The 21,587-nt window shown below is 47.3% G+C and overlaps 3 protein-coding genes across 3 annotated transcripts; all 3 read left to right on the top strand.

Annotated features, from left to right (window-relative positions):
* Window positions 1-1,909: 1,909 nt before the first annotated feature.
* LOC119943735 (olfactory receptor 52D1-like) lies at window positions 1,910-2,854 on the top strand. The gene has a single exon (XM_038764885.1). It carries the CDS (start codon window positions 1,910-1,912, stop codon window positions 2,852-2,854), a length of 945 nt encoding a protein of 314 aa, XP_038620813.1.
* Window positions 2,855-3,412, top strand: LOC119943727 (olfactory receptor 52D1-like). Its single transcript, XM_038764871.1, has one exon. The coding sequence runs from the start codon at window positions 2,855-2,857 to the stop codon at window positions 3,410-3,412; it is 558 nt and encodes a 185-aa protein (XP_038620799.1).
* A 6,207-nt stretch (window positions 3,413-9,619) lies between these two features.
* Window positions 9,620-21,075, top strand: LOC119943718 (olfactory receptor 52D1-like). The gene is made up of 5 exons (XM_038764860.1): window positions 9,620-9,623; window positions 11,023-11,081; window positions 13,636-13,715; window positions 19,929-20,867; window positions 21,036-21,075. Exons 1-5 carry the CDS (start codon window positions 9,620-9,622, stop codon window positions 21,073-21,075), a joined length of 1,122 nt encoding a protein of 373 aa, XP_038620788.1.
* The last annotated feature ends 512 nt before the right edge of the window (window positions 21,076-21,587 follow it).

The following is a 21,587-nucleotide window of genomic DNA, read 5'->3' as shown; positions in this document are numbered from 1 at the left end:
TGTTTCTTGTTGTAGTGTATGCTGCCAAGAGCTTAGCACAGCACTCTGCATGCAGAAAATTCTCAAGAAATATGATCAAACGAATGAATTCATAAAATATGATTGAATGAAAGGTGGAGGGCCAGTAGTGGCTTGTCTCCTTGCCCTCTGCAGGCAGGGTTTAGTGCCCATTGCTCTCCCTGGGCTGGAGGACTCTCCCCAGGCCCAGTGCCCATGGGGGAGAGTTGTCTCTCACCTCCACCTGCATGCTGCAGGCCGTGTCCTCAAATGGGGTTGGGGGGGGGGGGGGGGTTAGTCAGCTTGCCCCTGTGGGCACCTGATCTCCCTGGAAGAACAGCCTCCGACCCAACCCAGCAGATGAGCTAAGTAATGGAAGAGGAGAAGGAGGAAGAAGAGGGTGTCATTGTGACTCTTGGAGTTCTCGACAAGTTCAAGCCCTAGTGGCTCCAACAGTCCTGCCCGGGGCCTCCACAGCTGTGTCTCAGGATCCCAGCTTGGGCCAGTGGTGAGAGGGACATGCTCACTGTGGCAGGCTTGCTCAGGTCATCATTTTGGGAGTGATGGGAGGATGACCCTTTTCCATGAGAATTTAGGCTGAGGGTGAGAAGAACTATATCCCTTTTTAGCTGGGTGCCCCTGTGGCCTCGCAGAACACACCCCAAGCAGCCCTCCTGGAACACCTTCCTCCATTCCCTCTACTCTTAGCCCCCTGGACTCACTCCTCACACCTGGAAAGGACCCAAAACAGCAGAGGAGGAAGAGGAGAAGAACCAGTAACCACCTTGTCCTACTTCCCATTCCCTCTCCTGCTCACCTTTCCCCCTCTTTTTGTCTCCTTCCTTCCCTCTCCCTTTCCTTCTTTACCCCCTTTCTGGTCCCCTTAATGTCCTGCTCCTAGTACCCCACCCCCTCAGCTGTCTGTGTCCAAGTTCACCCTCCCCCGCAAAAATCAGTCAGTCAATGCATGGTATTTGTTGAAGACTTTATGCAGAGCACTATACTAAACACCTGGGAACATGTCTGCTGTGTGCCTTGAACAAATCACTTAACTTCTCTGAGGCTCAGTTACCACATCTGTAAAATGGGGATTAAGAATGTGAGCCCAACGTAGGACAACCTGATCACCTTCTATTCCCTCAGGACTTAGAACAGTGCTTCACACATAGTAAACACTTAACAAATGCCATTATTATTATTCCAACAGAGTTGGTAGACATGTTCTCTGCTCAGAAGGAACTTAAAGCCTAGTGGGTGAGGCTGACATTAAAATCAATTACAGATTGAGGAAGCAAGACCCTACGTGGATGGATGAGCAGATGGACCGAGTTCATGTGAACCAATCAATGGTATTTGATTGCTTACTGTGTGCCAAACAATCAATCAATCAATTGACTTATTCAGTGCTTACTGCAGGCAGAGCATTGTACTGAGTGCTTGGGAAGGTACAATACAACACACTAGCAGGCACATTCCACCCCCATAAGGGGGCTTACAGATTAGAGGGATACCATATTAAATGATTGGAAGAGTGTAATACAATAGAGTCTATAAGCACACAACCTGCTCGCAAGGAGCATACGGTCTAGAGGGGAACTTGCAGAGTGGGGATGCCCCTGCAAATGGAGAGAAAAGAGTTTAAATCCCAAAGAGTCAGAAGTGAGTTTAAGGAATGAAACTCTGATGGACTGGTTTTGAGGTGAAGCTAACACAAAACATATTGTTCCAGAATCACTCAGGTCAACTTTCAACCTAGTCCAATTGGGTGCTAATTATCCAAGTTGTTCCTTTCAGTGTTGAGGATGTGTATTCAGGTCTATTTGACTGGACTGGACATTTTCATCACATGACAGCCTTACAAGGTTGGGTGATTTCCACTGCCTCTAGCTGAAGACATCAGGCAACATATACCATGTTCACTTCGAATGGTACCAGACTCCACCGCTCGACCTTCATCCTGCTTGGCATCCCGGGGCTGGAGGCTGCCCACATATGGATCTCCATCCCCTTTGGCCTGGTCTACCTGATTGCCCTGCTGGGGAACTTTGCTCTTCTCATCATCATCAAGATGGAACACAGTCTCCATGAGCCCATGTACCTCTTCCTCTGCATGCTGGCGGGAGCCAACCTGGTCGTCTGTACGACGACGGTACCCAAGCTACTCAGCCTCTTTTGGTTTAATGATGGGATGATCTCCTTTGAAGGCTGCCTCACCCAAATGTTCTTGATCCACGCTTTCTCCACCATGGAGTCTGGGTTCCTCCTGGCCATGGCCTTCAACCGCTACTCGGCCATCTGCCACCCACTTAGACATTCTGCCATCCTGACCCACCCAGTCCTCAGGGGGGTGGGGTTGGCCATCTTCCTCCTTGGGATCCTGCTGCTCAGTGCCCACCCCTTCCTGCTCAGGTGGCTTCCCTATTGTAGGACCAACATCATTGCCCACACCTACTGCGAGTTCATGGCTCTAGTCAAGCTGGCTTGTGCTGAGACCCGGGTCATCCGAGCCTATGGCCTCATTGTCGCCTTCCTCACGGGAGGGTTGGACTTCCTGCTGATCATCTGTTCGTATGTCCTCATCCTCCGGGCTGTGTTCCACCTCCCCTCCAAGGACGCCCGGCTCAAGACCCTGGGGACCTGCGGCACCCACATCTGTATGATCTTGGTGTCCTACACCCTGGCCTTCTTCTCCTTTCTCACACACAGGTTTGGGCACCACATCGCCCCCCACATCCACATCTTTGTGGCCAACATCTACATCCTGGTGCCCCCTATGGTGAATCCCATCATCTATGGGGTGAGGACCAAAAGGATCCGTGAGAAAGTCCTCAAGTTCCTCTTCCCCTTAAAGTCCTGAATGTCTATTGAACTGGTTTTGAGGTGTAGCAGGAGGACAAGGGGAGGTAATGTGGTTATTTCATTCCTCCGTGGGATCCTGATGCTCAGCGGCCACCCCTTATTGCTCAGGTGGCTTCCCTACTGTAGGACCAACATTATCGCTCACACCTACTGCGAGTTCATGGCACTTGTCAAGCTGGCTTGTGCTGAGACCCTGGTCATCCGAACCTACGGCCTCACTGTCGCCTTCCTCGTAGCAGGGTTGGACTTTCTGCTGATCATCTGTTCGTACATCCTCATCCTCCGGGCTGTGTTCCGCCTTCCCTCCAAAGACGCCCAGCTCAAGACCCTGGGGACATGTTGCTCCCACGTTTGTATGATCTTGGTGTCCTACATCCCAGCCTTCTTCTCCTTCCTCACACACAGGTTTGGGCACCACATCACCCCCGACATCCACATCTTTGTGGCCAACATCTATGTCCTGGTGCCCCCTATGGTGAATCCCATCATATATGGGGTGAGGACCAAAAGGATCCATGAGAAAGTCCTCAAATTCCTCTTCCCCATAAAGTCCTAAAAGTCTATTGAACAGGTTTAGCAGGAGGTGTAGCAGGAGGACAAGGGGAGGTAATGTGGGGCTGGATGTGATGAAGGAAGTCTTGGCTGTTGGGGGTTAAACCTGGAATGGAAAAACCTGGGAGGAGTCTCTGTCCATTGTGTTTAGGTTCTCCATTAGCAAGATGATCAATTGATCAGTCAACTGATCAGTGGTGTTTATTGACCTCTTAACATATGCAGAGCACTGTGTTAAACACTTGTGAGATTTCAAAAGAATTAGTAGACATGATCCCTGCTTTCCAGTGTACAATCTTGCATATTGCCTGGGATTGAGCAATATTCCTGCTGAGGACTTTATTTTGATGGTATTTTTTACATCCATAATACGCATCAGGATTGTACTTAACACTGAAGGACTTGACTTCCTTTTCTGAGAAAGGTGTTCTCCACTTTTCCTTGGTCATCCATTCCCTTTCAGACTTTGGAGAAAGACTGAGCTGGTAGGGGGACCTTTCCTGCTTTTCCTCAGGAAAAGGGTGGGGTCATCCATCTCACTGCAGGGTCTGTGAGAGGCACGGATGTCTGCCCCAAAGATAATGTTCAATTTCTCTCCCAATTTGGAATTGGGTTTGGACCACATTTGCCAGTCTCATTTTGAGCAGATAGTTGCAGAGAAGTCCCCTCACCCCCATCCCCCCAACATTTCTGTCCATATCCGGAATTTATTTTAATATTCATCTCCCCTTCTAGACTGTAAGCTCCTTGTGGGTAGCGAATGCATCTACCTACTCTCTTATATTGTAAGAGAGTAGCTGTTTCTCAGCTACTGTTTTGAAGTGCTCAGAAACAGCATGAACCAGTGGATAGAGCACAGATCTTTGAGTCAGAAGGATTTTATCCACCACTTGTCTCCTGTGTGACCTCAGGTATGCCACTTCAATTCTCTGGGCCTCAGTTATTTCATCTATAAAATGGGGATTAAGATTGTAAATCCCATGTGGGACATGGACTGTGTCCAACCGAAGTTGCTTGTATCTACTCCACCATTTAGTAAGCGCTAAACAAATACTGTTCAAAAAAAAGGTTCTTAGTACAGTGCTTTACACATAGTAAGCACTCAGTGAATGTCATGGAATGATTGAAGTCTAGAGCTGGAAGCCTTGCGTCACCCAGTCTTGTCCTAGGTCATCCGGAAGAGCTCAGTCCCCATTGTTTTTTGAATGAAATCCAGGGATTGGGGCTCCCCTGCCCAGCGTTTTATGTCTCCATATGTTAAACCAAACTCACAATGCTGTCATTTTAGTCCATTTCCTTTGTTCAGTCTCCCGAAGACACAGAGAAAAATGCGTCCATGTCTCCTCCATAGACATGAGGGCCATTATAAAATTATCCCTCAGCCTTCTCTTCTCCAACTGAATACCCTCAATGTCCTTTATCTTTCAGCCAGGACCTATTTTCCACTGTGTAGCTACTAGAGAGTGTCCATAGAAAAATGGCAGAAATAGTGGAAAGGATGGAAAATGGGTCCAGCGAGGAAAGGATTTTTTTTATCTTGGATAATAGAAAGCTGAGGGGTGACTGACTCACGAATGGAATGCTATTCGACTGTCTCCCTATATACAGGGGAATGAAAAGGAGGAAATAATGGGATTACTTCACCAAAAAAAGGTGCAACTGGATATGAGGAAGAGGTTTCTGGCCCTTGGGGGAGAAACACTGGGAGGGGAATGCAGGGAGGGCCTAGCTGAGGGCAGGAATCATGTCCACCAATTCTGCACACAGTAAAGCTCTCAATAAATACCACTTCCTGATTGATTGTTCCTGGTAATAAGTTGGAAAGGAGGAGGGTTCATCTCTCAATTCCCCACTCCATTTCCTCTCCTACTATTACTTCAACACTTCCGCATCACCTGTGCCTTTGAGTTCTCCCCGCTAAACACATGACCCACTCCCCCCAATGCCATTACACATCTCTTTATATTTGTTTGCTTCCCTTAGCGGTACTTTATTTGAATCTCTGTCTCCTCCACTTGACTGCAAACTCCTTGAGGGCAAGCTCTCATCTTCTAACTTGAACTCTCCATAGTGTGCCTACTGCACAGAATAAGCGGTTAATAAATATTATTGATAGATTGATCGATTGAAAGAATACAATAAACTCACCTGCCTGGAATCATGAGGCTTGATTTGATTGTCTCTTGGGGGGTTGTTTCCAACTCTGGATTTTAAGATATTTCTACTTTCCTCAAATTAAGCTCTTTTCAATGGGTACCCTAGACATCCACTCCTGTCTCTTAACTCCGGGTCATTGATACTCTGTTGTTACCTAAATTACCCCAGAATTGTGACCTTAGAAAATCATACTTGGGTAATGTAGCAACATGAATGTATTTGTATTAAATCAGAGAGGTTCCATATTTTTACTTCAATTGAAATAAAACGGACCTACCGACCTTCTCCTCTTCCAACCTCCCCGTCCTCTTTAATCTCTTTTTCTCCTTTCTCTCCCCACTGCAGTTTTTTTTAAATTGTTTGCCCATTTCCTGTTGCTCCTGTGCATTTCTGTCCTGTGCCGCCCCACCCCAACATCTCCCATGTAGTACTGCAGGCAGTAAATAGAGCTAATGCTGTCAAGTAGGTGAGTGTCATAAATTTCAAACCGATGTGTTGTAAAGCTGAACTGTTTGTACATTTATAAACATTGTAAAGGTTGTTTTGCTGTCGCTCTAAACATAAACTGAGGACTGCCTGTAATAGGTGCTTGGAAGTGCCCAATAAAAGTAAATGATGAAGTTCCTGACTTCCAAGAACTTGCAGTAAAGTGGAGAGACAGGCAGTCACACCTAGTATACAGACAGTAAGAACAGAAGGAGAAACACTTGATAACAGCAAATGTTTGGAGTAAATGAAGAAGTGAATCCATATATTTTACTCTCCCAATAACAATAATAATAATAATAATAATAATGGTATTTGTTAAGCACTTTCTTTGTGCAAATCACTGTTCTAAGCGCTGGGGGGGATACAAGGTGATCAGATTGTCCCACGTGGGGCTCACAGTCCTAATCCCCATTTTACAGATGAGGGAACTGAGGCACAGAGAAGTTAAGTGACTTACCCAAAGTCATACAGCTGACAATTGGTAGAACCAGGATTTGAGCCCATGACCTCTGACTCCAAAGCCCGTGCACTTTCCACTGAGTCATGCTGCTTCTTAGTACAATGCTTTGCATATATATGATTAAATGAATGAATTAATGAGTGTTATGGAATGAGGAGCAGTGTTGTCTAGTGGAAAGAGCATGGGTCTGGGAGTCAGAGGACCTGGATTCTGATCCTGGTTCTGCTACCTGCCTGCTGTGTGACCTTGTACAGTTACATACTTCTCAGGGTCTCAATTTCCTTACCTTTAAAATGAGGATTCAGTGCCTATTCTCCAACCTACTTAGACTGTGAGCCCCATGTGGGACAGAGAATGGGGTTAACTTGATAATCTTGTATCGACCCCAGTGGTTAGAACAGTACTTGACCCAGAAAAGCCCTTAACAAATATAATAAGAATAACAATCTTAATAATAATAATAATAATAATAATAATAATAATAATAATAATAATAATAATAATAATAATAATAATAATAATAATAATGACATGGCCAGGGGAGGTGGAGCTCCGTACCCTGGTCTCTTCTTGTTTTTAGGAGGAGCTCAATTGATCCATCAGTCGACCAACGGCATTTGTCTTGTCTTATGCCGTTGAGTCATCTCTGACCCATAGTGATGCCATGGACACATCTCCCCCAGAATGCCCCTTTTCTATCCGCAATTGTTCTGGTAGTGTATCCATAGAGTTTTCTGGGTAAAATTGCGGAAGTGGTTTACCATGGCCTCCTTCCACACAGTCAACTTGAGTCTCTGTCCTCGACCCTCTCCCATGCTGCTGCTGCCCAGCACAGGGGAGTTCTGAATTTACCAAATGTTTACTCTTCAGACCATTGACCTAAGTGCTTGGGAGATCATAATAGAGAAAGGGGACACAATTCAGGATCTCAAGGATTTTAGAGTTTAGCTGGGAGAGAAAGACATCTAAATAAATTAAAGATAGGAGGAAGCTGGTTCTGTCTTCAGGGGCTGCTCTTCTGGGACAAGGCAGAGTCTGTATACGATGAACAAATCAGTCAATACATCAGTTCTATTCACTTAGCGCTCACTATGTACAAAGCACTGTACTAAACACTTGGGAAGGTGCAATGCAATGAAGTAGGTATACACAATTCCTGCCCTCAAGGAACTTAGGATCTAGCCAGAGGAGACTGACAATAAAATTAATCACAGGTAGGAGAAGCAGCTTAGTTTAGTGGAAAGAGCCTGGGTCTGGAAGTTAGAGGACCTACGTTCTAATTGTAGCTCCAACATTTGCCTTCTGTGTGTCCTTATGTGAGTCACTTAACTTCTCTGGACCTCAGTTACCTCATCTGTAAAATGGTGATTAAAACTGTGAGTCCCTCATGGGACAGGGACTGTGCCCCACGAAATTGGCTTGTGTTCACCCCAGTGCTTAGTACAGTGCCTGAAACATAGTAAGCACTAGCACAATTATTATTATTCTAATTCTGGTTCTGCCAGTTGTTTGCTGTGTGACCTTGGGCAAGTCACTTAACTTCTCTGTGCCTCTTTTCTCCTGTGTTCCCTCTTATACTGTGAGCCCCGTGTGGGACGGGGACAGTGTATAACCTAATTAACCTGTATTTACCCCAGTGATGAGAATAGTGTTTGCCATATAGTAAATGCATAACAAATACCTTAAAAAAAGCAACTGAAAAGAAGGATACATCCTAACTGTTGTGAGGGTGGGGTTGGGGTGTGTATCTAAGTGCTTAGGAGGTGCAGACGCAAGTGCATGTGTGATGCAATAGAGAGGGAGAACAGGGTGGGGAGAACTAACTGGTCAGACGGACTTGACTCAGGTTTTTCCAGCCCCTCTGGGCAGCTCTCGGGATGGGCTAGAGGCCTGGGAGAACCAAGCTGGGAATCAGGCCAGTCAGCGATGATGGACACGTGGGCTTGCTCCCTAATTAGGGGGACTGTGGCTCCCTCGCCTCACAGAGCTGTTGTCTCCATCTGCCCCTCCTTTCAGTCAGTCATTCATCCAGTCAGTTGTTCCTTTTGAGTGATTCCTGTGTGCAGAGCACTGTCCTGTGCACTTGGGAAAGTAGCAGCATGGCTTAGTGGAAAGCACGGGCTTGGGAGTCAGAGGTCGTGTGTCTAATCCCAGCTCTGCCACTTGGCAGCTGTGTGACTTTGGGCAAGTCACTTAACTTCCCTGTACCTCAATTACCCCACCTGTAAAATGAGGATTAAACATTTGAGCTCCATGTAGGACAACCTGATTACCTTGTATCTACCCCATTGCTTAGAACAGTGCTCGACACCTAGTAAGCACTTAGCAGATACCATCATTATTATTATTACAATATGACAATAAACAGACACATTCCCTGCCCACAGAGAGCTTACAATCTAGAGACTGAATCTAGAGCCTGGGTTTTCTCAGTCCATCTGCCTACTCCTCGAGTTGTGTCTGGCAGCTCTTCCTCTTTCTCCACCGGAGGGTTATTCGTGGATCAGAGAGGTTAAAGCTGAATTCTGGGTTCAGAGAGACACCAGAAGCTCTGGGGAGAGATGGAGGGTGGAGAAGATGGTGGGGAGTGGGGAGAACAAGACTAGCACATCCTTCTTCTTGCAAAACACCTTCCCTCCAGGCTCTTCGGTCTCTGTACCTCTTAACCCTCTTTCCACCCACTGGGACCCTTGCCACACTATTAGACTCCCCTCGGGCATTCCCCTTCTCCCAAGCCCAGGCTGACTGGCAGGGTTGGGGTTGGCAGAGCTGAGAAGATTGGAGGCCATAGGGCAGGAGCAGGGGCAGCGGCAGGGGATAAACTTCCCATCCTGAACATGGTGGGAAGTGTCTCTGGTCATTCCAGTGTGTTCCATCGCACAGTCAGTCAGTCAGTTGTATTTACAGAGCACTTACTGTGTGCAATGCGTAGAGTACAATACAATCAGAAACTGGGATGTATTCCCTGCCCACAGCAAGCTTGCAGTCTGCAGCTGGGGAAGGAGTAAGGTGGGCAAGGTCTGGGGTTGGGAATAGCCTGAGGTCAGGAATGCTGGGAGGGTCAGGAGCCAGTGTGGTGGGGTATAGGCAGTGGCTGGAGGTGCCATGGGTGAAAAGGGAGACAGTAAGAGTTGAGTGTCCCAGGGGTGCAGGGGAAGAGGCAGGTGCTGGGGAGGGGCAAGAGGTGGGGATGCTTGAGGGAAGGCAGTGATTAGGAGTGCCAGGGTTGCTGGGGAGAGGCAGGGACTCAACGTAGGTAGCATTTTGATGATGATGATGGTATTTGTTAAACGTTTACTATGTGCCAGGCACTATTCTAAGCGCTGGGGTAGATACATGGAAATCAGATTGTCCCACATGGGGCTCATAGTTTTAATCCTCATTTTACCGATGAGGTAACTGAGGCACAGAGACGTTAAGTGGCTTGCCCAAGTACACACAGCAGACAAGTGGGGGAGGTGGGATTAGAACCCAAGTCCTTAGACTCCCAAGCCCGGGCTCTTGTCACTAAGCCGTGCTGCTTCTCCATTTTGATAGTCAATGAATAAGCAGGAATGATAAAATAGGAGTCACACCCATGACCCTCTTTATTTCCCCCTTTCCCACCTCCTCTGGCTGGCTAAAACTTCCTCTCTGGCCATGGGCCGGTGGATGTGGTTACTATCCCTCCCCCAACCAGGTGCTCATCCTCGGGTGCGGGGGGGGGGGGGGGGGGTTGGGGGTGAACAAATGTTCTTCCATTTGCTGGACCTCCTCCCCCAAACTGCTCCTCCCAAAGGCTCCTTAGTTAATGATTGACTAACCACCTGTCTCTCCAGCCACCTGCTAGTCCTGCCTCCCTCTCTCTGCTAATTTACTGAACCACATCCCTCCCCACAACCAAGGCTCACTTTCTGTCATGGAAGCCTTGTCCCTCTCTCCACAGTCACAAACCCCAGCTCCTCCAGTAGACTTTCCTCTACTCTTCCTCCTCACCTCTCTCTTCTCACTCCATTAGGCACCTTCCATGAGACAAGGAGACTGAAAGAGAAACAGCACCTGGAGGTACAAACCTTAAATAGAATAATAATAATGATTAAATAATTATGATACTTGTTAAGCACTTCCTATGTGCCAAGCATTGTTCTGAGCACTGAGGTAGAAACAAGTTAATCAGGTTGAACACAGTCCCTGTCCCACATGGGGATCACAGTCTCAATCCCCGATTTACAGATGAGGTAAGTTAGGCCCAGAGAAGTGAAGTGACTTGCCCAAGGTCACACAGCAGACAAGTGGCAGAAGTGGGATTTGAACCCATGACCTTCTAACCCCCAGGCCGGTGCTCTATGAGGTGCTCTGTGATCCCTATGAGGGACAGGGCCTGTGTCCAACCTGATTAACTTGTGTTTACCTCAGTGCTTAGTACAGTGCTTGACACATAGCAAGTGCTAAACACATACCATTACAAGAAAATAAAAGAAAGAGAGGGGGTTTATGGATCTGAACTGGGACCCTTCCAGGGATTCCAGGCCAGAAGCTCATAGGAGGCTATGAGCAAGATGTCAGTGGTGAGACAGATGAGCCTAAGGTATAGTACGTGTGTGGGCATTTTAGGAACTAAGTGTAGGTGCTGAATAGTAGTAGGAGAGCAACAAGGTAATGTAATTGGGAGAGAGTTGACTGAGTGCCGATGGTAAGGAATTTCTGTTTGATGAGCAGAGCCACTGGAGGATTTGGAGGTGTGAAGAGGCATGTGCAGAATGGATTCAGAAGGGAGACAAGCCAGCCGACAGGTAAGTCTAATAATAATAATAATGGTGGTATTAGTTCATTCATTAGATCATATTTATTGAGCACTTACTGTGTGCAGAGCACTGTATTAAATACTCACTATGAGCCAAACACTGTTCTAAGTGCTGGGGTAGATACAAGGTAATAGGGTTGTCCCACATGGGGCTCACAGTCTTCATCCCCATTTTACAAATGACTTAACTGACATCCAGAGAAGTTAAGTGAGTTGCCTAAAGTCACACAGCTGATAAGTGGTGGAGCTGGGATTCAAACCCACGACTTCTGACCCCGCCGCCCAGTGCTCTTTCCACTAAGCCATGCTGCTTCTCTAAGTAACATGGAAAAAGCACACCTGCTTCCACTAGAGATTACTGACCTCTGAGGGTCAGGGAAAAGCACCCTGAATCTCTGCCAGCCTCAGGGCCACAGACTAGAGATACAGAAAAGCTGGGGATGGGTGTAGGGGGCACGGAGGGAAGCCCAGGAATGATGTTAATTAAGGCTGGCTTCCTGGAAGAGGAAGACTTGCTAGAGTTTTGAAAGAAGCAAAAGCCTAGTGGATAGAGCATGGGCCTGGGAATCAGAAGGACCTGGGTTCTAATCCAGACTCTCTAACTTCTCTGTTGTATGACCTGGGGCAAGTCACTTCACTTCTCCGGACCTCAGTTATCTCATCTGTAAAATGGGAATTAAGACTGTGTGCTCCATGTGGGACAGGGAACGTGTCCAACCTGACTAGCTTGTACTTATCTAAATGCTTAGAACAGTGGCTGTCCTGTAGTAAGCACTTAACAAATACCATCATTACTATCATTATTACATGGATCTGTGAACTTTGGAAATTTGATAGTCTCTCCTCCATCAACTCCACAGCATTTAGGTACATACTTATAAATAATTTATTTAGATTATTGTCTGTCCCCCTCTATAGGCTGTAAGATCACTGTGGGCAGGGAATGTGTCTCACAACTCTTTCATACTCTCCCAAGTGCTTAGTACAGGCACTTCAATCAATTAATTAAGCAGTTACTATGTGCCCAGCACTATACTAAGCCTGGAGTCGATATACACTAATCAGTTTGGACACAGTTCCTACCCCACCTGTGGCTCACTGTCTTAATTCCCATTTTACAGATGAAGTTATCAATCCATCTTTAATCATCTGTAAAATGGGAATTAAGACAGTGAGCTGCACATGGGACAGGGACTGTGTCCAGACTTATTAGTTTGTATCTAGCGCAGGGTTTAGTACAGGGCTTGACACATAGTAAGTGCGTAATTGATTGATTGACATGGATGGGGGAAGAAGAGAAGGGAGGGCATTGCAGATGTGGGGAATGGCAGAGGCTACGCCTCATTCATTCATTCATTCATTCAATCGCATTTATTGAGCGCTTACTATGTGCAGAGCACTGTACTAAGTGCTTGGGAAGTACAAGTTGGCAACATATAGTGACGGTCCCTACCCAACAGTGGGCTCACAGTCTAGAAGGGGGAGACAGACAACGGTACCTGTTCAATGTTTCCTGTGTGTCAGGCTCTCCACTCAGTACAAGGATAGATACAAGCTTCGGACTGTGTCCAACTTCCCAAGCGCTTAGTACAGTGCTCTGCACACAGTAAGCGCCCAATAAATATGACTGAATGAATGAACCTGATTATCTTGTAGCTCCCCCTGAGCTTATACTATTATTATTAGATCATATCCCACATGGGACTCCCAGTCTTAATTCCCCTTTTACAGATGAGGTAACCGAAGCACAGAGAAGTGAATCACTTTACCCATGGTCACACAGCAAACAAGTGGCTGGTTTGGGATTAGAATACAGGCCTTTCTAACTCCCAAGCCCATGCTCTACCCACTAAGCCATGCTGCTTGTCATGGATGGAGAGGACAGTGTCCCAACCCTCTTATTAGAGAAACAGCGTGGCTTAGTAGTAACAGCCCAGGCCTGGGAATCAGAGGTTGTGGGTTCTAACCCCAGCTCTGCCACCTATCAGCTGTGTGACTTTGGGCAAGTCACTTCTCTGTGCCTCAGTGAGCTCATGAGAAGGTCTTCCAAGAAATAATAACTGTGGTATTTGTTAAACACTTACAACATGCCAAGCACTGTACTAAGAGCTGGGGTAGATAGAAAGCAGTTTCCATCACTTTCAGTGAGAGGAGCCCAGTCTCTCGGGTTGGTGGAGATATGGCCCTTGGGAGTTCCGCTCCTTGCCACCCCCTGGTCCTGATGGCAATTCCAATCTGAGCCAACCTCTCTTAAGTGCCCAGGGAACCTGAGGGCACTTGGGAGGAGAAGCATAATTGGTTGATGTGGCTACTGATTTTGCTGGTGCGGTTATCCCAGACAGTGGCCAGGTGCCCCATCTACTTTGGGCATGTGGGCTTCCTGGACAAGGTGAGTGAAAGAATGTGGCGCCTGAAAAGGTTTCCACCTACCTCAGCCTGTGCCCAAGAGGAACGTACCAGTCCTCCCCAGGATTTCTGGGCAGAGTCAGGGGGCTTGAGCACTGAGTAAGGGTCTCTGGCTGGCTGAGAGGGTGGGAGAAAAAGAAGACACAATGTCTGCTCAGGGATGATGCATGGAGGAGGGGGAAAAAGTGGGCGGGGGGATGTGAAGAGGGGACATTGGGGAGATAGCCCCTCTAAATAGTTTCCTTTCTGCAAAGGGAAGCGGGTTTTAGTTATTTGCATATAGATTCTTCCAACCCCACAGTCAGTCAGTCTTTATTGAGCACGTACTGTGTGCAGAGCACTGGGCTAAGCTCTTGGGAGAGTACAATATAACAATGCACACAACAGAAACATTTCCTGTCCACATCGAGCTACCTCCTTGCAACCGCCCACCAGCAGCCTCTCCGGGTTCCAACTGGGGAGGGGAGATGTGGGTTGGAGTTCCTACTGATGGGTGTGGGGCTTGCAGATAGGTGGAGCCACCCTCCATAGAGGACACTGAAGAGAAATCCACCAGTTTGTGCTGAGACTGAGAGGACCCAGGTAAGATGGGAAGGAGGTGGGCAAGTGTGGACTTCTCAGGTTGGGAGGAATGGGGAGGGTGGGGTCGGTGGGGGGCTGACAGAGATTATGACAGGGATAGATTTAGAACAAGATACAGCTGGAACTAGCCTGCTCAGGCTGGAGATGAGAAAGCCAGCATTTTGGGTGATGCAAAGCCATGACGTTTTCCTCTGGAAATGAGTATTGGTTGAGTGATTGGAATGAATTAGCTTCATCTCCACTAGGAGCTGGGAAATAAAAATGGATGAAATCTACAGTCTGGGGGATGTAGGGTAGATTTAGACCAGCTTAGCCTAGTGGGAAGAGCACAGATCTGAAGTCAGGAGACCTGGGTTCTAACCCCAACTTTACCTGACCTGCTTATTAGACCTCAGCTACATCGCTTAACCTGTCTGGACCTCAGTTTTCTTACCTATAAGAAGGAGTCAATGATCCTTGTATCTCTCATAAATATGTGGTGAGGGTGAAAAGGAGATAATGTCTATGAGTTTTTGAAATATAAAAGCTCCTGTACTTTGAGGAATCCTCTCAGGGTGGCACCTAGAGAGTTTCCAGTACTCTACCAAGTCTCAGTTATGGGACTCAATCACTCAACCATTACTCCAAATAGAGAAATACCTATACAATTCCTAATTTAGGCAGTGGCTAGAGAGTGGAAGGCAATCTGCTACAAGTCAAAACTCTCCTGTGCTGGGCAGCAGTGGCACGGGAGAGAGTCGAGGGCAGAGACTCAAGTTGACTGCATGGAAGAAGCCATTTCAGTATTTTTAACAAGAAAAGTCTATGGATACTCTACCAGACTATGGCCGATGGAGAGTGGGGTGTTTTGGGAGAGATGGCCATAGAGTTGCTATGGGCTGGAGATGACTTGACAGCATGACTTGACAGCACAAGACTTTGAGGAAGAATTCTATATCATCGAGGATTGTTTAAACCCTGACCAGTATACCACAGAGACTGAGGAAACAAAATTCCAGTGAAGGAAAAGAGATATTGGACTTCATTCTGGAGCCTTTTGGAATCACAGGGGAAGAGGGTGGCCTAGTGTTTAGACCATAGTCCTGGGAGTCAGAAGGACCTGGGTTCTAATCCCAGTTCCTCCACTTGCCTGATGTGTGACCCCTTGGGCAAGTCACTTTGCTACTCTGTGCCTCAGGTCCCTCATCTGTAAAATGGGGAATAACACTCTCAGCCCTATTTGGAACATGGACTGTGTCCAACCTAATTAGCTAGTATCTACTCCTGAACTTTGTAAGGTGCCTGGCACATAGTAAGCTCTTACCAAGTGCCAAAAAAATAATTAAGAAAAGAGGGTAGAGGTGATGGGGCAAGGAGGGGCAAACTTGGGGGCAGCATTTTGGAGCCCAAATACCTGGTCAGGCCCAGCATGGGGGTCTCTGAGGCAAGTCCTGAGATGCAATGGAAAATGTAGCCAGTTCTCAAGCCAAGGAAGGCACTATACCCCCAGTGAACATCCCCACATAGGACTTAGTTCAGAATTTATTTCCAGAGAATTCTTCTGAAAGGATCAAGCTATTGTCCCTTTTGAAATGAAGCAATTTCCTTTTAGTCAGAAATTGGAATTGCCAGGTAAAATAGAATCACAAAGCCCATGGATTTGTTGTTTTCCCAGGGAGTTGGCTCTACTCTGTAGTGTACAATGGGCAGATCTAGGAACACCCAGTGCAGCTAGAGCTGATGAGGCATGACAGAATGCAGGTACAGGAATATGTGGCTTGAGAAGGGTGGGTAGGTAAACTTCACTCCCAGCCTCCTGAGGGGGATTTCAAAGGAAAGGCTGAGGGGATTTAAAATTCTTTAAACCCAGAACAGTATTATTCAGGAAGGAAATGGACAAGTTTTTGCTCCCTGGAAGACTCTTTTGGAACCAACAAAGTTCATGTAGACACAAGGATGTTGGCTCAATGTCAGGGAGAAAAATAGGTGTCTGAGGGAAGTTTTGGAGTCTGATTAGTACAATAGGACTGTCTGCCATCTGTCCTGTATAGTTTGTACCACCTGGGAGCAGGGGGATGGATGAGGTCCCCCACTAGGTCTTGGATTCTAGCATTTGAGAAAAAACACTTTCCTCTCCTTTCACAAACGGATATTTGCAGAGATAGAATACACATAGAAAACAAGGCTGTAGGATAAGGAATGAAGTAGTGATTAAGCATTAGAGGCAGGTGTGCCCAATCCATGTAGATGATGATGGTCTTCACAGATTTGGCACCATGGGGGTAATGCCAGTAGCTTTGTCTCCAGAGTGTTTACAGCAGGAATCAGCCTCCATGCTGACTTGCTGGTCCCCTTCATCTCCCCACTCCAGTCCATATGTCACTCTGCTGCCCAGATCATTTTTCTACAAAAATGTTGAGACCATTTCACCCCATTCCTCAAAAAACTCCAGTGATTGCCTGTCCACCTCTGCATCAAACAAAAACTCCTCAACATTGGCTTTAAAACACTCCATCACTTGCCCCATCCTCACTTCTCTACTCTCCTAATACAACCCAGCTCACACAGTTCCCTCCTCTAATGCTCACTTTCTCACTGTCACTCAATCTTGCCTATCTTGCTGATAACCAGATTGTCCAGATTGTCCAGAAACGCTCGGGGCATATTACTCCCCTCCTCAATAATCTCCAGTGGCTACCAATCAATCTGCGCATCAGGCAGAAACTCCTCACCCTGGGCTTCAAGGCTCTCCATCACCTTGCCCCCTCCTATCTCACCTCCCTTCTCTCCTTCTACAGCCCAGCCCGCACCCTCCGCTCCTCCGCCGCTAATCTCCTCACCGTACCTCATTCTCACCTGTCCCGCCATCGACCCCCGGCCCACGTCATCCCCCGGGCCTGGAATGCCCTCCCTCTGCCCATCAGCCAAGCTAGCTCTCTTCCTCCCTTCAAGGCCTTCCCAGACTGAGCCCCTTCCTTCCTCTTCCCCTCGTCCCCCTCTCCATCCCCCATCTTACCTCCTTCCCTTCCCCACAGCACCTGTATATATGTATATATGTTTGTACATATTTATTATTCTATTTATTTATTTATTTATTTATTTTACTTGTACATATCTATTCTATTTATTTTATTTTGTTAGTATGTTTGGTTTTGTTCTCTGTCTCCCCCTTTTAGACTGTGAGCCCACTGTTGGGTAGGGACTGTCTCTATATTTTGCCAATTTGTACTTCCCAAGCGCTTAGTACAGTGCTCTGCACACAGTAAGCGCTCAATAAATTCGATTGATGAGGATGATGATGATAACCCCTCACCCATGTTCTGTCTCTGGCCTGAAATGCCCTCCCTCTTCAAATCTGACAGGTAATTACTCTCCCCGCCTTCAAAGTCTTATTGAAGGCACATCTCTTCCATCAGGTCTTACCTGACTAAGCCCCCCTTTCATTTTCTTTCACTCCTTTCTGTGTCTCCCTGACTTGCTCCCTCTGTTCTTCCCCACTCCCAGCCCCACAACACTTAAATATCTGGTTTTTTTATAGTAATATCTGTCTCCCCCATATAGACTGTAAGCTCATTTGGGCAGGGAATGTGTCTGTTTATTGTTGTATTGTACTCTGCCAAGAGCTTAGTACAACACTCTGCATGCAGTAAGTGCTCAAGAAATAAAATCAAATGAGTGAATTTATAAAATATGATTGAATGAAAGGTGGAGTGCTGCTAGTGGCTCAACTCCTTGCCCTCTGCAAGCAGGGTATAGTATCCATTGCTCTCCCTGGGCTGTAGGATTCTCCCCAGACCCAGTGCCTATGGGGGATAGTTGTCCCTCACCTCCACCCATATGCTGCAGGCAGTGTCCTGGAATGGGGTCGGGGAGTGGGGGTGGACAGCTTGCCCCTGTGGGCACTGGATCTGACTGGAAGACCTGCCTCTGAATAGCCCAGCAGATGAGCTAAGTGATGGAAGAGGAGAAGGAGGAAGAAGAGGGTGTCATTTTGACTCTTGGAGTTCTCACCTAGGTCAGGCCCTAGTGGCTCCAACAGTCCTGCCCGGGGCCTCCACACTTGTGTCTAAGGATCCCAGCTTGAGTTAGTGGTGAGCCCACTATTGGGTAGGGACTGTCTCTATATGTTGCCAACTTGTACTTCCCAAGCACTTAGTACAGTGCTCTGCATACAGTAAGTGCTCAATAAATATGATTGATTGATTGATTGGTGAGAGGGACATGCTCAATGTGGCAGGCTTGCTCAGGTCATCGTTTTGGGAGTGATGGAAGGATGATCCTTTCCCATGGGAATTTGGGCTGAGGGTGAGAAGAACCTTCAGCCCAAAGAACCCCTGTTGCTGTGTGCCCCTTGTAACTGGGTGCCCCTTGTAGCTGGGTGCCCCTGTGGCCCAGAAAAACACACCCCAAGCAGCCCTCCTGGAAAACCTTCCTCCATTCCCTCTACTCTGAGCCCCCTGGACTCACTCCTCACCAAAACAGGACCCAAAACAGCTGAGGAGGAAGAGGAGAAGCACCAGTAAGCACCTCATCCTACTTCCCATTCCCTCTCCTTCTCACCTTTTCCCCTCCTTTTCTCTCCTTCCTTCCCTCTTCTTTTCCTTCTTTACCTCCTCGCTTGTCCCCTCAATGCCCTTCTCCTAGTATCCCACCCCCTTAACTGTCTGTGTCCAAGTTCACCACCACTCTCAAAATCAGTCAGTGAATGAATGGAATTAGTTGAAGGCTTTAGGCAGAGCACTGTACTCAACACATGGGATCACTACAATCCAATAGACTTGGTGGACATGTTCCCTGCTCACAAGTAAAGTCTAGTGTGGGAGACTGACATTAAAATCAATTACAGATTGAGGAAGCAAGACCCTACGTGGATGGGTGAGCAGATGGACCGAGTTCACGTGAACCAATCACTGGAATTTGATTGTGTACTGTGTGCCAAACAATCAGTCAGTCAATTGACTTATTGAGTGTTTACTGCAGGAAGAGCACTGTACTGAGTGCTTGGGAGAGTACAATACACCACCTCCCCCACATGTCTGCTGTGTGACCTTGGGCAAGCCGCTTCACTTCTCTGTGCCTCAGTTCCCTCATCTGTAAAATGGGGATTAAGACTGTGAGCCCCACGTGGGACAACCTCATCTTCTTGTGTTCCCCCCAGCACTTAGAGCAGTGCTTTGCACATAGTAAGTGCTTAACAAATACCAACATTATTATTATTATTACAACAGTTCCGGCAGACACATTCCCTGCCTGCAAGGGGATTTACAGATTAGTGGGAGTACCATACTAAATGATGGGAAGAGTGCAATGCAATAGAGTCAGTAGACACATTCTCTGCTCGCAAGGAGCGTATGGTCTAGAGAAGAACATGCCGTGTGGGGATGACCCTGCAAATGAATGGAAAAGAGTTTAAATCCCAAAGACTCAGAAGTGAGTTTAAGGAATGAAACTGTGATAGACTGATTTTGAGGTGAAGCTAAAACAAAGCATATTGTTGCAAAATCACTCACGTCAACTTTCAACCTAGGTCAATCGGGTGCTAATTATCCAAGTTGTTCCTTTCAGTGTTGAGGATGTAGCTGCAGGTCTATTCGACCGGACTGGACATTTTTGTCACCTGATAGTCTTACAAGTTTGGGTGGTTTCCACTGCTTCTAACTAAAGACACTTGACAGGCTATAGCATGTTTAATTCCAACGGTACCAGACTCCACCACTCCACCTTCATCCTGCTTGGCATCCCGGGGCTGCAGGCCACCCACATGTGGATCTCCATCCCCTTCGGCCTGGTCTACCTGATGGCAATGCTGGGGAACTTGGCTCTTCTCATTATCATCAAGATGGAACCCAGTCTCCACGAGCCCATGTACCTCTTCCTCTGCATGCTGGCGGGAGCCGACCTGGTCGTTTGTACCACTACAGTACCCAAACTACTCATTCTCTTTTGGTTCAATGACGGGATGATCTCCTTTGAAGGCTGCCTCACCCAGATGTTCTTGATCCACTCTCTCTCCACCATGGAGTCTGGGTTCCTCCTGGCCATGGCCTTCGACCGCTATTTGGCCATCTGCCACCCACTTAGACATTCCGCCATCCTGACCCACCCGGTCGTTAGGGGGGTGGGGTTGGCCATCTTCCTCCGCGGGATCCTGCTGCTCAGTGCCCACCCCTTCCTGCTCAGGTGGCTTCCCTATTGTAGGACCAACATTATCGCTCACACCTACTGCGAGTTCATGGCGCTCGTCAAGCTGGCTTGTGCTGAGACCCGGGTCATCCGGGCCTATGGCCTCATTGTCGCCTTCCTCACGGGAGGGTTGGACTTTCTGCTGATCATCTGTTCGTACGTCCTCATCCTCCAGGCGGTGTTCCGCCTCCCCTCCAAGGATGCCCGGCTCAAGACCCTGGGGACCTGCGGCTCCCACATCTGTATGATTTTGGTGTTTTACACCCCGGCCTTCTTCTCCTTCCTCACACACAGGTTTGGGCACCACATCGCCCCCCACATCCACATCTCAGTGGCCAACATCTACATCCTGGTGCCCCCTATGGTGAATCCCATCATCTATGGGGTGAGGACCAAAAGGATCCGTGAGAAAGTCCTCAAGTTCCTCTTCCCCATAAAGTCCTGAAATTCTATTGAACAGGTTTTGAGGTGTAGCAGGAGGACAAGCGGGGGTAATGTGGGGCTGGATGTGATGAAGGAAGTCTTGGCTGCTGGGGGTTAAACCTGGGATGGAAAAACATGGGAGGAATCTCTGTCCGTGGTGCTTAGATTATCCTTTAGCAAGATGACTAATCGATCAATCAACTGATCAATGGTGTTTATTGACCAGTTAGCATGTGCAGAGTGCTGTGCTAAACACTTGGGATATTTCAAGAGACTTAGTAGACATGATCCCCGCTTTCCAGTATACAATCTTGCCTATTACCTGGGAATGAGCAATATTCCTGCTGAGGACTTTATTTCAATGGTATTTTTTACGCCCATAATACGCGTCAGGCTTGTACAGTATTGTACTGAGTAGATAGCATCTACTCCACTACTTAGTAAGCGCTAAACAAATACCATTCAAAAAAAAGTTCTTAGTACAGTGCTTTACACACAGTAAGCACTCAGTGAATGTCATTGTATGATTGAAGTCTAGAGCTGGAGGCCTTGGGTCACCTAGTCCAGTCCTAGGTCATCTGGAAGAGCTCATTTTCAGTTGTTCTTTGAATGAAATCCAGGGATGGAGTCTCCCCTGCCCAGCGTTTTATGTTTCCATATGTTAAACCAAACTAACGAAACTGTCATTTCAGTCCATTTCCTTTGTTCAGTCCCCTG

This window comes from Tachyglossus aculeatus, chromosome 2 (assembly GCF_015852505.1).
Source record: "Tachyglossus aculeatus isolate mTacAcu1 chromosome 2, mTacAcu1.pri, whole genome shotgun sequence".
NCBI classification, from domain to species: Eukaryota; Metazoa; Chordata; class Mammalia; order Monotremata; family Tachyglossidae; genus Tachyglossus; species Tachyglossus aculeatus.
This window is presented reverse-complemented; position numbering and strand designations above follow the sequence as displayed.

What these genes read in the sequence shown, in the direction of transcription:
- LOC119943735 (XM_038764885.1), top strand. Translation starts at nt 1,910, where the DNA reads ATGTTCACTTCGAATGGTACCAGACTCCACCGCTCGACCTTCATCCTG.
- LOC119943727 (XM_038764871.1), top strand. Translation starts at nt 2,855, where the DNA reads ATGTCTATTGAACTGGTTTTGAGGTGTAGCAGGAGGACAAGGGGAGGT.
- LOC119943718 (XM_038764860.1), top strand. An exon ending in GTGAGACAGATGAGCCTAAG is followed by an intron (nt 11,082 to 13,635) that starts GTATAGTACGTG and finishes CGGTTATCCCAG; the next exon opens with ACAGTGGCCAGGTGCCCCAT. An exon ending in AGAATGTGGCGCCTGAAAAG is followed by an intron (nt 13,716 to 19,928) that starts GTTTCCACCTAC and finishes TTCTAACTAAAG; the next exon opens with ACACTTGACAGGCTATAGCA.